This window comes from Rhinolophus ferrumequinum, assembly GCF_004115265.2.
Source record: "Rhinolophus ferrumequinum isolate MPI-CBG mRhiFer1 chromosome 13 unlocalized genomic scaffold, mRhiFer1_v1.p Super_scaffold_3, whole genome shotgun sequence".
Lineage (NCBI taxonomy): Eukaryota > Metazoa > Chordata > Mammalia > Chiroptera > Rhinolophidae > Rhinolophus > Rhinolophus ferrumequinum.
The window spans coordinates 521261-536332 of NW_022680356.1; the positions used below are offsets into that span (position 1 = coordinate 521261).

Consider the following 15072-nt stretch of genomic DNA (forward strand, 5'->3'; position numbering starts at 1 on the left):
ACCAATGTTGTTATTTCAGAACATATGTGTTGCAATTTAGGCCAAGGGGACACAAATCAACATTTTGGAATTCCAAATCCACTAGTGATACCTCGAGGGGTGTTGGGGCCAGGTCAAGGCTCCACTGTGTGACAAGAAGCCACCAGAGAAGCAATGAGTGGTGTGCTTAGCTAGGAGGTGATGGTTGGCAGACAGCACTATCTGTTTCTTCACTTTACAGTGTGCACCTCCTTCCTGGTGACCAACCACGGCAGCTAAGGTGGAGGAAACCTGTGTCTACCCGCCCATTCAGGAGTACTTCCAGGCGCAGGGCGTCCTTTGAGAGCACATTCCTGGAAGAAGACGAGGTTTCTATAACAGTCTTTCATAGTGGGTCCTGGGGGAAAAGAGGGCATGAAACGGCAAGAAGTACGTGGGAGAGTTAAAAATAGATGCAGAGTATGCAGCCCAAAAATGGGTGAAGAGAGGAACTCACGTCAGGACCAAAGGAAGTGCGAGGGTGTGTCCTACTACAGCGTGGACCTGAATCTCGGCCAAAACATTCATTTGTTACCAAGTCAGAGTTTAAAACTGCAATGGATCAGGAACCTGCTACAAAACTACAACTATCTTTGCTTCCTTCAGGAATGGGAAATATTGTTAATCATCAGAATATGCAAGTGTAACGGCTCGAGCCAGTCCTGACCAAGCCTGCCAGGATAACCAGAGAGGATAAGGCACTGGTTAAATGTCAAATTTCAGGTTCACGACAAATAATTATAGGTATAGGTATGACACAGAATTACTCATGGAATTTAACTTGCAAAATAACTTTCTTATTTTCTAAATCCGGTTGCCCGACCAGACATGGAAAGGAGAAAGGGTGAGAGGAGGCTGACCTGGCTGGTTGGCAAAGACAATAACTATGTTGGCACCACAGGATCCAAGGTGGGTGAGGGAGGTCTGTAGTTTGGCGCTCACAGGAAGCTTGTTCACTCAGGCCATGGCCATCCAAAGCCAAGGCAAAGAGAGAGAGTGCTGGTGAAGCTTGGATGTCACCTCTCCCACCTTCAGGAAGACCTGGTATTCTCAGACTTTCCAAGTGCCCTACTCCACTTCACGTCTACCCTGAGCCTGCCTCTCTCGAGGTGGGACAGCTCTTTCCTAAAGTCCCCCTGAGGGCAACCATTCTCGTGTGGGAGGAGCCCCATGTCCTCTTGGGCTCTTCAAACAGCTCAGCAACTGGGTAACAGTTTTTAAGAGCAGGACCATGCTGTAGTCATGTCCCCATCTAGGGAGACAGGCCCTGGTAGTTCCCAACAACAGAGCCCTGAGCTACATACAGCAAAAACTGACAGAATTGAAGGAAGAGATAGACAATACGAAAGCAATACTTGAGACTTCAATTCCCCCTACTGATTTCCATAATCAGTAGAACCACTAGCCAGAAGAGTAATAAGGAAACAGAAGAACTGAACAAAAGTATAAACTAACTCGACCTGACAGACGTAGAACACCCTACCAGCTCCGGCCAAGTTCACACGGAGTACTCTCTGGGACAGAGCTTATGCTCGGCCATAAACAAGCATTGATAAATTCATAAGGGTGGAAATTGTACAATGGAAAATGTATCCTCCAAACATAACAGAGTAATATTAGAAATCAACAAAGAAAGAACATTGGAGAAATTCACAACTATGTGAAAATTAAACAACTTACTCCTACATTACCAATAAGACAAAGAAGAAATCACACGGAAAATGACAAAAAACTTGAGATGAATGGGAAAAACACCAAAAAAAAATACCAAAACTCATGGGATGCAGCTAATGCAGTGCTTAGAGGGAAATGAATAGCATATTCATGCCTATTATTACAAAAGAAGACATTTAAAACAATCACCTAACCTTCCACCTTAAGAAATAACAACACAGAAAGAGCAAACTAAGCTAAAGCAAACAGAAGAAAGGAAATAAAGATTAGGGCACAAGTGACTGAAAGAGAAAACAGAAAAATTCACAAAACCAAAAGTTCATTCTTCAAAAAGATCAATAAAATTGTGCTTTAGCTAAAGTGACCAAGGAAAGTAAGAGGGGAGATCTAAATTATTAAAATCAGGAATGAAACAGGGGATATAACTGCTAACGACAAAGAAAAAAAAGATTATAATGGGATATTATGAACAACTGTATACCAACACATTAGATAACTTAGAGGAAATGGACAAATTCCTAGAAAGACACAAACTGCCAAAAGTGACTCCAGAAGATATAGAAAATTGGAATAGACCTCTAACAAGAAGAGATTTTTGAGTCAGTAATAAAAGAAAACCTCCCACAAAGAAAATCCAGGACCAGACAGCCTCTGTGGTGATTTCTACCAAATATTTGAAGAAGTAACATCAACCTTTTACAGAGTGTTCCAAGAAATAGAAAAGGGAACACTTCCCAACTCATCCCATGAGGCCAGTGTCACCCTGATACCAAAGCCAGAAAAAGCCAACACAAGGGAACTACAGCCCAGTGTCTCTGATGAATACAGACACTACATAGAGGTGATGGCTGCACAACTCTGTGAATATACCAGAAACTCCTGAACTGTACGCTTCAAATGGGTGAATATTATGTTGTGTGAAATACACCTCAAAAACAGCTGTTAAAATAAAGGCTATCCCTGGTGAGGACTTGGTAGACACACAAGAACTCCTGACGCTTGACAGTGCTTGGGCGGTTTACAAATAAAGCTGGGCAAGATATAAGCAAGGCTGGGGTAGTGGGGCGAAGGTGAGGCTATGGGGGAGGCGGGGCTAGGGTGAGGTGACTTTGGGGGTGGTGGGGTAAGGGTGAGAAGACTTTGGGGGTGGCAGGACGAGGGTGAGGTGACTTTGGGGACAATGTATGCTTTTACTCTTCAGAGCAGTAGCTGCGGTAGACGATAGTGGGGGCAATAGGAGTAGGGAAATGAATTCCATGTGGCATTTAAAATATCTGGTGTCAACACATAAATTATGTGGAGATCACTGTCACTTCCTTAAGCTGTGCTGGCATGAGCCACCCGTGTCAGGTGAATGTGTTTGTAACTAATAAGAGCAGGCATTACGAAGCTGGGCACCGACCTACCTTACTGTAAGGCAGAGTGCAGGGCAGAATGCATCCAGCGGACAAGCCACACACATCCCATGCCTGCTCCCAAACGCAGTGTCTCTGCTGACTCTCAGAGGGGCAGGTGGGCTGGGCACAGTTTGAGGCACCAGCTGCCCGGGCTGGAGTTCCGAGTCACCACTGTGGGCTCCGAGGCGGCAGTGCTGCTGTGGGTGTTGGTGACACAGCATCCGCAAAGCCCTTGGGCCGAATGTCCCCTCCCTCTGCAGGCCACAGCAGGGTTCCTGCCACCCCTTCCATGTTTACGAGGCAAGCGCTCAGTAGAGCCCACACCGGGGCGTGGAATCACGGTCGGCATTCACCTCTATTTCTTGCAGCACCATTTTATACCAATTTCTGAGAGTGGCTAAAAATGGGTGAAGACTTTGCAAGGCCTGTAAGGCCCAGGTTTCCTGGAGCACCTTCCATAGGCCAAGGTGCTACATTTGACAGCAAAGGTGACCCGGCTTGGGCCTGCACATCTGTCCTTCATGGCCACCAGCCCTGGAGAAGCCAGGCTGACGCCGAGTACCTGGCTTCAGGAATGCCTGGTCACAAGCCAGCGCTGACTTAGGGATGTGTTCTTGTGCCTTAACAATTCATCCTCCCAGCCTCGTGGTCCCCTTCTGGTTGGGCCCTGGCCGTACAAGGAGGAGGCATTTTCCTAGGGCGGAGCGCCGTGAGACGGACACTGAACAGGGAGGGTCAGTGTGGGCACTGGACAGAGGTGCCGAAGTGCCCACAGCGCCCAGCCTCGGGAGGAAGAAAAGCCAGGGAGAGCACAGGGCACCAAAGCCCCACTTCGCTCTGTGCCCGGCATGTCTGTTTACCTGGACTCTGCAACTGCTGAGTGGGGAGTAGCCATCAAAGCCGGGGACCCAGGAGATGAGGATGCCATGTGCACTCCGGTTGTGGATGCTGACATCAGCTGGTGGGGAGGGAAGTGCTACGTGAAACACAAGGACACACAGACACGTTAGAAACCTCAGGAGGCCACAGTGACCACGAAGACGCTTTAATACCAAGCCTTTCTGTTTAAGATTTCGAGACTCAAACACAAGTCACCTATGCCTGAAGGTGACCGTGTTAGCCTATGACAGGTCTTCCAGTGAGGGGGGAGCTCTGCCTGGGCCACAGGAAGGGGACACGGCCTGCTCTCCTGCCCACGAATGAAGGGAGAGCATTTAGCTAGAAAAGGATGTAGAGACGTCCATCTCCTTCACTGAGCTCGCATCCACGGTCCTACTGTGTGCAGACACCTGGCTGGATGCTAAATGGGGATGGAGAGCCACCACTGTGCCCTGGCAGAGCTCTTGGCTGAGTGGGGGACCCATGTGAGCAAGGATGAGAGCACCCTGTGCCAAGAACAGAGGGTGCCACAGGAGCATATGTGCATATGCATGTGTATACGTGTGCATGCACATGTGTGTACTGCATGAGTGTGTGTATGCACCTGTGTATATGTGTGTGCATGTGTGTGTATGCATGCATGTCTGTGTAGGGGAAGGAGAAGCTTTCTAGGCCAAGGAAGCAGCTGAGAGTCAGTTCAAGCAAAAGCGCCACATGGGACGTGCACAGGTATTTCTATTAGAATCTAAGAAGGAGCTGGACCTTGGGGATCTTATTTTCTTGTGCTAAATCTAATTCTTAGTTAATAGCAATAATCACACTAATAACAAAAAACGATGAGTAATGCTGTGTGACCGATGTTCTGACCTCCACTTCCTTGAGTCACTATTGGAACCCCATCAGAGAGGTCTGCTTACCACCCCCATTTATGGATGACGAAACTGAGGATCAGAGCAGGTAAAAACTAGCCAAAGGTCACAGAGCTCATAAGCAGTAGAATAGGGACCTGAACTCCAATCTACCTGACCCCAGAGCTCGTGTCACTTGACAGGACATAGGAGGCTGGTTGAGCAAGCAGACTGGTGTGAGCGCCAGTAGGGACTGGTTGTCTGGTCACCGCTTGGCTGGCTGCATGGCCTGGGGCCTAGTTGGATGCCCTCTCTAAACTCAGTTCCCTCTCAGTGAGATGGGGCGATGGTGTGGACTAAGTGAGCAGACACGCACGAGGCCTGGGGGAGGCATGGAGGTAGGGAAGGCGATGACAGAACAGCAGGAGGGCTGTGCCATATTCAGGAGTTTGTTTTACCAGTTTTACATGCCACTTGGTGAGTGGGAAAGAATGAGCGCTTTGTTTGGCTCTCTTCCCTAAATAGATTAGTTGTAGAACTGCCCTAAAAGGTCCACCTTTCCATCAGAATTTGCCCACAGATATTATAGCCAATAACAGACTAGAAAAAGGAAGTCCTGATTGCTGTGATATAAATTTTTAAATGAATGAAAATCAAAAAACGTAAGTTTTGGAAATAGTGTTTATCCAAAAAAAAAAAAATCTTAGTTGACATTCTGTGTGAAGCATAAAATTAAAGAACTACTTCACTTTTATGGGTTTTTAAATTTTAAGATGTTTGTACTTGATGAAAATGTCTATAAATTTACACCCACTCATGAATTCCTGAAATTCCCAACATTTCTTTTGGAAATGGCAATAATGGTGTTAGGAGTGAAGGAAGGAAGTTGTACAAGTACTGTGTGATGTGCTCAGTTTTTCCTCCCCACGGACTTTTAGAAAACACCCTCTCATCGCTATCTCTAGTTGCCTTGCTGAATGGAAACATTCGCACCTTTTCAGAGTTTAGCTTCCTTTGTCATTTTGAGTCCACCGCCCTGTATCAACCCACTTCTAACTGGGTATTATACTCATTCTGTTTTCCAGTGTTGTTTCCCCAAGGGGAGGACCAACAGCATTAACTGCTTCTGAATATTTAAATTAAGAATTAATACTGAAACATAAAATGTGCTTGCATTTCTGTGAGAGCGGGTAGAGAAGATGATTTGAAAAGGGACAAAGAGACAGTTTTTATGTTTAGGCTTTCCTGTCCTTTCACGTTTCGGTTTAAATGATCCCACAGAAGGAGGAGGAAGGCAGATGACTGAATTGGGATGGCTCCACTCACTGGGGGACCTTCCGTTAGGTTATGTCCCAGCTCAGAGGAAGCAAGAGGGACAGAGAGGTGAGGGCCAAGGGGCAGGAGTGCTGGGCCGGGAAGGACAGCGACCCTGCCCTGCTTCCCCGCCCTCGAAGCAGCAGCTGGCGGGCTAGCTTCAGCCCAGCTGCCCTGGGAGGACAGAGCCCATTCTCAGCCCAGGGCCCCCAGCCGCCCCCACCTGAGGGTCTTCGAGGGGTAACGGGACTGACTAGTCCAGGCTAGAAGAGGGCAAAGTAGAAACAGGCTGAGATGGTTAAGGTAACATTTTAGCCTCCTTTTTCAGACTAAGCCCACCTAAGCCGGCTAATGCTTATAAACTTACACGCCAGGCACCAGTGTGAATGTTTCCATGGGCGGGACCTCAGTAAGAATAGGTAGGCTCTGTCATTATCCTCATTTTACAGAGGGGAACACTGAAGCCAGAGAGGTGGGTGACTTGTGCAAGGTCACAGAGGCAGTCCGTGGGGAAGCCCGGGCTCCTGGCCGCAGTGCTCACACTGCCCCCCCACCCCAGCTCCCAGCCGTGCGGAGGGGCTGTCCTGCTGCTCACCTTTGATGTTGACCTGTGCGCCCGTGGACACGGTCAGCCCCTTGTCGTTATGGGCCTCACAGCTGAAGACCGCTGTCTCCGTCAGACCTGGAGCAGAAGGGGACCGTGAGATTGGCACAGAGACACAGGAGGCCGCTGAGCAGAGACCTCCGGGAAGGTGCCTGGGCACGCTGCACTTCTTGGCTCATCGCCGTGAGCCTTGAAGGCAAAGTTAATTTTAAAAGTGTGCTGGTGTTTGAAAAACCACACACACCTGGGATTAAACCCTAGGTGCCAGGAGCCAACCACACGGGAAAGACAGCTGCCCTCCACTCAAATCTTTCTTTTCCCCTGATGGTGAGACATCAGGTGACTCATCAGCAGTATTTTTTTTTTTTTTTTTTTTAGATTTTAATTTCTGCAAGGAGACGTGGGACTCACTGGCCCCAACATCAAGAAAAAACAGTCTGCTGCAGGTTGGCCGCCCAGGACACACTGTGTCACACACTGCAGACACTTTATAATTCCAGTTTATAAAAGCCACAGTTTAAAAAGTTTCAGATGATCTGCAGTGGTGAATCCTCTTTTAATAGTAAAAATCGGTCGATTCATAAGGAATTATTATGCAAACACAAGGCAGTATTACTATTGGAAGAGAAGATACTGGTGCTAAATGAAGAAAAATTCTATCATTTCACAAGTGTGAAGATCTCTGGTTCATTCATGTCAAGTAGAAAGGAAAAGAGGTAACCCAGGTCTTGGGTCCTAATTCCATTTTCCAATAAAAGAACCTGGGCTCCTTGGAGGAACAGCTGATTCTCAGATAGGGACAGGAAACATATAAGAGGAGCCTGGGGCAAAACGTAACACAAACACAGCATCACACAATAATTTAAGCAAGAAAATAAATGAAGTCCTACTGGATTCTAACCCAAAGCATAAGATGAATATCCACAAGTCTGCACTGATATAAACAATGATTAAATAAAAGGCGAGAGTAGACAACCTCCCACGCATGACATGCCCCCATAATCAGCATGCGCGTTCTGCTTTCAGGACAGAGAGCAACTCACCCTCCTTCTTAAGTGCGGGTTGTGCACAGTGACTTCATTCCAAAGAGGACAGTGTGGAAAGGAAGAGAAAGGGAAAACTTCAGAGAAGGGAAAATGACAGACGCTGCCTCAGCCCAATGGCCAAGGTCAGCACAGGAACATTGAGTCACGCTGACAGAATGCGCTCTCGATATGACATGATGCAAACGGCACTTCCCCTCTGAGGTCTTCCTCCCAAGAACAGATAACCCAGGTCCACTTGTGAGGAAGATGAGAAAAACATGAGACAGGTCCAAACGGTGGCACATTCAACAACAAATCTGACCAGTCCTGCTCAACACTGTCCAGGTCATTAAAAACAAGGGCACTTTGAGAAACTGTCAGCCAAGAGGAGCCTAAGGAGACGTGACAGCTGAATCCTGGATGAAATCCTGGAATAGGACATTGAAATTGGGGGAGAAATTGTCCTCTAGATTAATTATCCTTACAATCATTATTGGGGCACAAATGATCGAAACAATATATTTAACTCTTAAACATAAAAAGTAGAATTTCATTGGAAGGGCAACTCCTTGGCTGAATAAAATTTGGGATTTTCGATGCAGTCATCTAGAAATCACTTTAACCTGGAGCCAATGCACTATAGACGTTCTTGGAGTGTGGGGTCCAGGGCTTCCGGGGCACCCCACAGACCCTTTCAGGGGTCCTCCAGATGAAAACTATTTTTGTGACAACAGCAAGCTGTTCTTTGCCCTCTTTATGCCCATTCTCTCAGGAACGTATGATGGAATTTTCTAGAGGTGGCGTGGTACGTGAAGATGGCTTCAGCTCCATTAGCTACCAGAACATGTGCTGTATATTCTTGGGTTTTAAAGGTTTTCAGTTTCCATGTCGACTTCAGTTCACATCAACGGACAGAACTCGGGTTGGTTTCTCAATAATTTTTAAGACTTCAATTTTAAAGGAATCTTGAGACCTAAGCATTTGGGTATGGAGTCCCCATGGTCACTGGAGATGAGTGTGTGTGGGGGGGGCGGGGGGGGGGAGGTTTGTAAAGTAAGGAAGGGATGATAGGGAAGCAGGAGATGGGACAGAAGACCTGGCAAGGTACCTGGACTTTGGGCACTTTGTCTGGAGTGGATTTTAGGAAAGAAGCCATATCCTGGATAAGGATCAAGACACTGACCCCTCTGGGCCAGCGCTTGGGGCTCAGGCTCTCAATCCCTATTTCACTGCTGGCCTGTGACACTCGAGCTCCACGCGGAAGTATCCCTTTTAACTTTCCAGGTTGTAAGCTCCCAAATGAGATGCCTGTCACCAGGCTCCAAAACTGGACTTATATTTAGAAAAATCAGCATTGGCTCAATCAGAAGACACAGGGAATGGCTATGCAGCTTATTTTTTTACATATTCAAGCATATATTTGAGGCTAAAACCAGTCACTTGAGTTCAATTATTCTCGCCAACACTCTTGGGAAATACTTGAGTGCAAAGTACAAATCACGTCTGGCGGAGATGGGGGAGCCGGCCCGTCCATGAACCGGGAGGACGGATAGCTTTCGCTGAGGTCTGTTGTCCGTGGTCCTTGAGTCCTGCAGGGTTCATTGACGCAGAAAGTGAAACTGCTTATGGCAAGCCGTGATTTCAGGTTAAGCGGAAGTCAGTCTTCCTCTCTGTGTTTCTTTTCAGAGGGCACACAAAGTCAGGAAGGCCATCTGTGGCAAGCTTCCTGGCACCAGGCTGCCTGTCAGAACTGCCTGGAAGGAGCCAGACCTCCAATGACAGCAACTCTCCACATGGGCCAAACAGATGCCAGCAGAGAGCATGGAAGCTGGTCCAAACCAGTGAGCTCTCTCCCAAACCACATGGACGCTTGGGGCCGAGTACTCTCCTTAGCTTGAGGTATTCAGTTACACCCCTTTGGGCACGAGCTGCCTGATCAGAGACACGTGTATCAGCCTGGGTGGAACACAGCACCTGGTGTGCACAGGACAGACAGCTCTCTGGATGAACAATAACCACCAGACTGGAATAGAATTGCACGTTTTATACCCGAACGCTTGTGGCTTTCCAGGGAAAAAATGATCCAGGTCTCCACCCTGCCACCCACTCTCTTGAGTGCCCCAGGCTCCCAAGCCGTGTCCTCTTCTGGCGGGCTCCCCCTTCCTCCATTACATCTCACCCTCACCTCCCCATGATGGCTCAGGCCCCTCTTGTTTGGTCCTCTGCTGGTTTAAAAAAAGATGGCCTCCGACACAAAGTCTGAGAGATATTTTAAGGAACATTCAGTAACAGGACATTCCCTCGAGGGAGGGACATTCAGAGCTGCTGACGAAGCAACTTCTAAGAGCACAATTAGGCCATTTCTTTGAGTTCTGATTAAGCAATCCTGTCCTTTCATTTTTCTCCCCCCGATGTCTATCTTTCTACCCACAGAGGCAAGAAATAGAAAAATACGCTGCACAGATGAAGGTGCTTAGGCTCCCTACCTCGGAATTCATTCAATTGCTGAGACCTTACCATGTGCCAGATGTTTGCCCAGGCACTCGGATTCTGTCCCTGCCCTTACAGAGCTCACGTTCTCACGGAGGGACATGGGCAAGAAATCATAAGCTTATAAATAAGTGAGCCGCATGCTTTCTCAGCAGGTACTTAATACTGTGGAAAAACAGAAGACAATCACAGGGTCAGAGATGGCTCCTCGAGAAATGCCCTCTGAGGAAAGACTCAGGGTGAGGGAATAGGTCAAGTTTGTCCTGGGGGTGAAGGAAGGTTCTAGGCAGAGGAAACAGGTAGGACAGGCCTTGGCTATTGTCCTCTAAGTGGGGTGAGAAACCAGGAGCTTCAAGCAGGAGACTGACATGATGTAATTTGTGTTTCATCAGGATTGTGCCAGCTGCCATGTAAAGACTAGACCTGAGCACGCATGAGGTATAAACAGAAAATACAGGGAACGTTTAAATTTTTAAAAATTTATTACAGTAAAAAACACATAGCCATTAATCCCCCTCAAAATGCTCCCCTTCACTTCAAACACACTTATCCCATCATTCTTCCCACGTTCTGAAGCAGTTCTGGAAGTCCTCTTTCCTGAGTGTCTTTAGTTGCGCTGTCGTGGCTGCCTCGAGGTCCTGAATCGATTCAGAACATTTTCCTTTCATGGTCATATTGACTTTGGGAAAGAGGCAGAAGTTGCACAGTGCCAGATCCGGTAAATAAGGTGGATGAGGACACACTGTACTGTTTTTATTTGACAGAAATTGCCATACCAGAAGCGATGTGTGACATGGAGCGTTGTCATGATGGAGGATGAAATAAAGACACTCACAAAAAAGGACTTCCAGAACTGCTTCAGAAAGTGGCAAGAATGATGGGATAAGTGTGTTCGAAGTGAGGGGGAGTATTTTGAGGGGGATTACAGTGTCTTTTACTGTAATAAATATATTTTTTTTTTTTTTTTTTTTTTTTTTTTTTACATAAATAAAGAGATTTATCATGGAATTACGGAGGCTGAGAAGCCCCGGGATCTGTGGCCTGCAAACGGGAAACCCAGGAAATGCTGTGGTTCGAAGTCCTGGGCGCCAGAGAGCCAATGTTGCAGATTCCAGTCTGAGTCCGGAGGCCTAAGAAGCAGGACTGCTAAGGGCAGGAGAAAATCAGTGTTCCAGCTCAAGCAGTCTACCAATGTAATAAATATTTTTAATTTAAACATTCACCATATCTTTTGATCACAACTTGTAGATCCCTAAATCACTCCAAATTTTTTCCTGGTCTGTAAAATGGGTATGAAAATGCCTAACTGTATCTTCGCTTGCTTTGAGGTTCAAAGTAAATCTTTATTGAAAGCACTGTGAAAATTACAACCCCATTTATATAAATCCTAGTTATGTTACCATGGTTATTATAATCAATATTAATAACTACATCCAACTAACTAAAATAAAGACTGGCTTTGCTGCTTTCTAAATGTGGATTTAAATATAAAATAAGTAGTGATTTCAAAAATAGAAGCCAGAGATCAGCATAAGCCCACCACTCTTCATAGGCAGGTGGCACAAAATCGACAGTAGTTAGCAACTATTGCATATGAAAATGTATAACAGGTAACATTTGAATCATTCCTGCAGGCTGTTTCTGCACCCAGGGCTTTATGTTCATTGTTTCACTGGATTCTCATAAAGGTTCCATGAAACAGACACTGTTATCCTCCTATTTTTATATAAAGAAGTAGAGTCCCTTGCCTAGGGAGACACGACTGTAAAGTGGCATTAGTCTCTATGTCAAAGCTGGGTACCTCAACTGCTAGCCTATTTTGGATGCATCGCACCATTAGATACCATGCAGCAAACACGTTCTGCAGATCTGCTTTTTTTTGGGTGGGGGGAGGTGGTGGTGATTGGGTGATGAAGTGATTCTTTAAAAAAAACAAAAAAACACTGTTTTGAAATAATTTTTGATTCACAAGAAATTACAGAAATAGTAGAGAGTTCCTGTCCACCCTTTACTCAGCTTCCTCTGCTGATAAGATCTTACATAATCATGGGACGCTGACCAAAACCAGGAAAGTGGCTTGTAGCAACACCATTCACTAAATACAGACCGTATTCAGATTTTGCCCGTTTCTTGCTCTGTTTCAGGAGGGAGGAGTGAAGAGTTCTGTGAGATTTTATTACAGGTACAGACTATGTACCGACACAGAACTCTCCCATCACCAGAAAGAAGGTGCTTCCTGTCCCCTCTTTTAGGATCATTATCTCCCCCAACTTAACCTTGACAAGAGCTGGTCTGTCCACTCTACCTATGCCATGTTGAGGCCGTTGCATAAATGGAATCCAAGAAGTCAGTCACGTTTGATTTCAAAATGAATTCCAGTCTTAATTGACACTTACTAGCCCGACATATCAAGGAACATCTCAGAAGACAGAGAAAAAAAATGGTAGAAAAAAACAAAAGTACGTGGACTTCCTGGTTGGACAGTAGCCACGAGAGTTAATTTAATGAACTGAGGTCAACTCAGGGCTGCCTGAATTAACAGGCCCCTGGCTCTGCCCTTGGTTAGATCAGAATCTAGATTTCCATCAACAACATGGAACAGACCAAAACGGCAGCTGGCACAAAGCAGGGAGAAAATCTGCTATCCCAAATGAATCAAGGTTCAAAATCGGTTCAGTAGGCTAGCACAATGAATGAAATTTTTATAAGGATAAATGTCACGTGGTAGGCTGAGATTTCAAAAATAATTAAATATGCAAGAAGCTGGAGAGCTTTGGCTTTGCCGCAATTTAATGAGAAAAAAGACCCGAGGATTTCAACAACCTCAAACTCAACATTAACCAATGCATTAACCTTCATCAAAAAGGTTTGCATTATCAGAAATATAGCGTCCAAAACATGAACGGGATGTTACAGCCTGCACTGAATCATATGGATGTCTTGGCAAAGTCACATCAATGTTACTAAATTCTTCAGAAAACAGAGGATGCGGAAGCACTTGCTAACTAGTTTTAGGAGGTCAAAACTACCCAGATATCAAAACTGTCATTAAATAACAAATTATAAGCCAATTTCCCTCATGAGCATTGTTGTATAACAAAGAATCTGACTGGCTTTTGTCCCTTACAATTTCCTGAATGATAGGAGTGGCTTTGTTAAGCTAACACGGTGACTATGGTGGGCCCCTCACGTAGCTTCAGGATGGATGCTGGTCGTCAGAATGACTCATCACGTGATGAGAGGATGGGGCTCTCAGCCCAACCTCCAAATTCCAGGGAGCATAAGGAGGTCTGGAGACTGTGTTCAGGCACATAAATGATTTAATCACTTAAGCCAACGCGACACAACCCCAACAATAATTCTGGACCCTGAGGCTCAGTGAACACACTGATGTGCCAGGGGGGTGACACACCTTCATTCCATGAGGAGAGGACATGGAAGCTCTATGCTCGGGACTTTCCCAGACCTCACTCTATATGCATAACAAAACTGTAATCCTAAGTATAGCACTTTTCTGAGTTCTGTGAGCTGTTCTAGCAAATTATCATGAGGGCTGCCACACTTACAGCCCATCAGTAAGAAGTGAAGGTGGCCTGGGGACACCCTGTCCACCCCAGTCTTGTAGTGGACTTCACCCGTAAGCTGTGGACTCTGCTCACTCTGAGAAGTCAGTATCAGAACTGAATTGCAGTCCATCCACCCAGTGCTACCCCAGACTGGGGTTGAAAAAGAATAAACATAAAAGCAAAAATCATTAACTCAATGTCGAACACACCACCACACATTGTGACCAAGTAGAGTTTACCTCGGGAATGCAAAACTGGTTGCATATTTGAAAATCAAATCAGTGTAAGGTACCATACTGAGAGAATAATGGAGAAACCACACGAACTTCTCAGAAGACGCAGATTAACAAATTTGACAAAATTTGATATCCATCGTGATAAAAAATAAAATTTTCAGCCACCCAGGAATAGGAGCAAACATCCTCAACCCAAAGACGAACATCTACAGAAACCCCCACTTAACGTCATACTCGCTGGTCACTGTCACCACTTCCGTGCAGCATGTGGCACAGGTGTCCTGGCCAGGGACATGGGAAACAAGTTGGAGATGAAAGGTGTGGACTGGAAGGTAGAAGCAAAACTGTGTATCTTTGCGGGTATCAACATTGTCTACAAAGAAAATCCAAGGACAGCAACCACACTACTAAGGAAGCGTAGCCAGGTTGCGGAACGGAAGATGGACACAGGAATCCATTTATTCCCATATGTTACTAGCGACCAGTGGGGAAGTGGAATGAAACCTGCCACTCACCAGCATCAAACCCAGCAAATATTCAAAAATAAATTCCACAAATGACATATAAGATCTCTACTCTCAAAACTATAAAAATCTGTGGAGAGGAATTAAAGAAGACCTAAGTGAATGGAGAGACGAGACTGTGTGCATGAACTGGAAGTCTCAATCTTATGAAGATGTCATCTCCCTCTAAACTGATCTATAAATTCAATACAGTTGCAAACAAAATCACAGCAGACTTTTTTTTTTTTTAAATAAAAAATGTCAAGCTGATTCCAAGATTTATATGCAAATAGGCAAAAGACCCGAAGTGACACTTCACCAGAAAGGAGATAGCATTGGTGGATAAGCACGAGAAATCCTTTCTAAATCTAACCTAAAAGTAGACACCAGGGAAGTGAAATGCGAACTAAAGTCACAGTCATCAACATTTCACATCCATTAGAATGTCTAAAATTAGAAAGACTCACCGTATCAAGTGCTGGCAACATGTGCATAGAACCTACAGTGCCTCCTCCACG

At 45.7% G+C, this 15072-nt stretch overlaps 1 protein-coding gene across 3 annotated transcripts in view; it reads right to left on the reverse strand.

The window, feature by feature from the left end:
- Positions 1-15072, reverse strand: part of MERTK (MER proto-oncogene, tyrosine kinase) — an 89140-nt gene that overhangs the window by 40656 nt on the left and 33412 nt on the right. For all 3 annotated transcript variants that reach the window (XM_033100906.1, XM_033100907.1, XM_033100908.1), the window contains exons 5-6: positions 6726-6812; positions 3950-4065 (exon numbers count right to left, since the gene is read on the reverse strand). In XM_033100906.1, coding sequence (XP_032956797.1) covers positions 3950-4065; positions 6726-6812 — 203 coding nt within the window. The remainder of the gene's footprint in view (positions 1-3949; positions 4066-6725; positions 6813-15072) is intronic.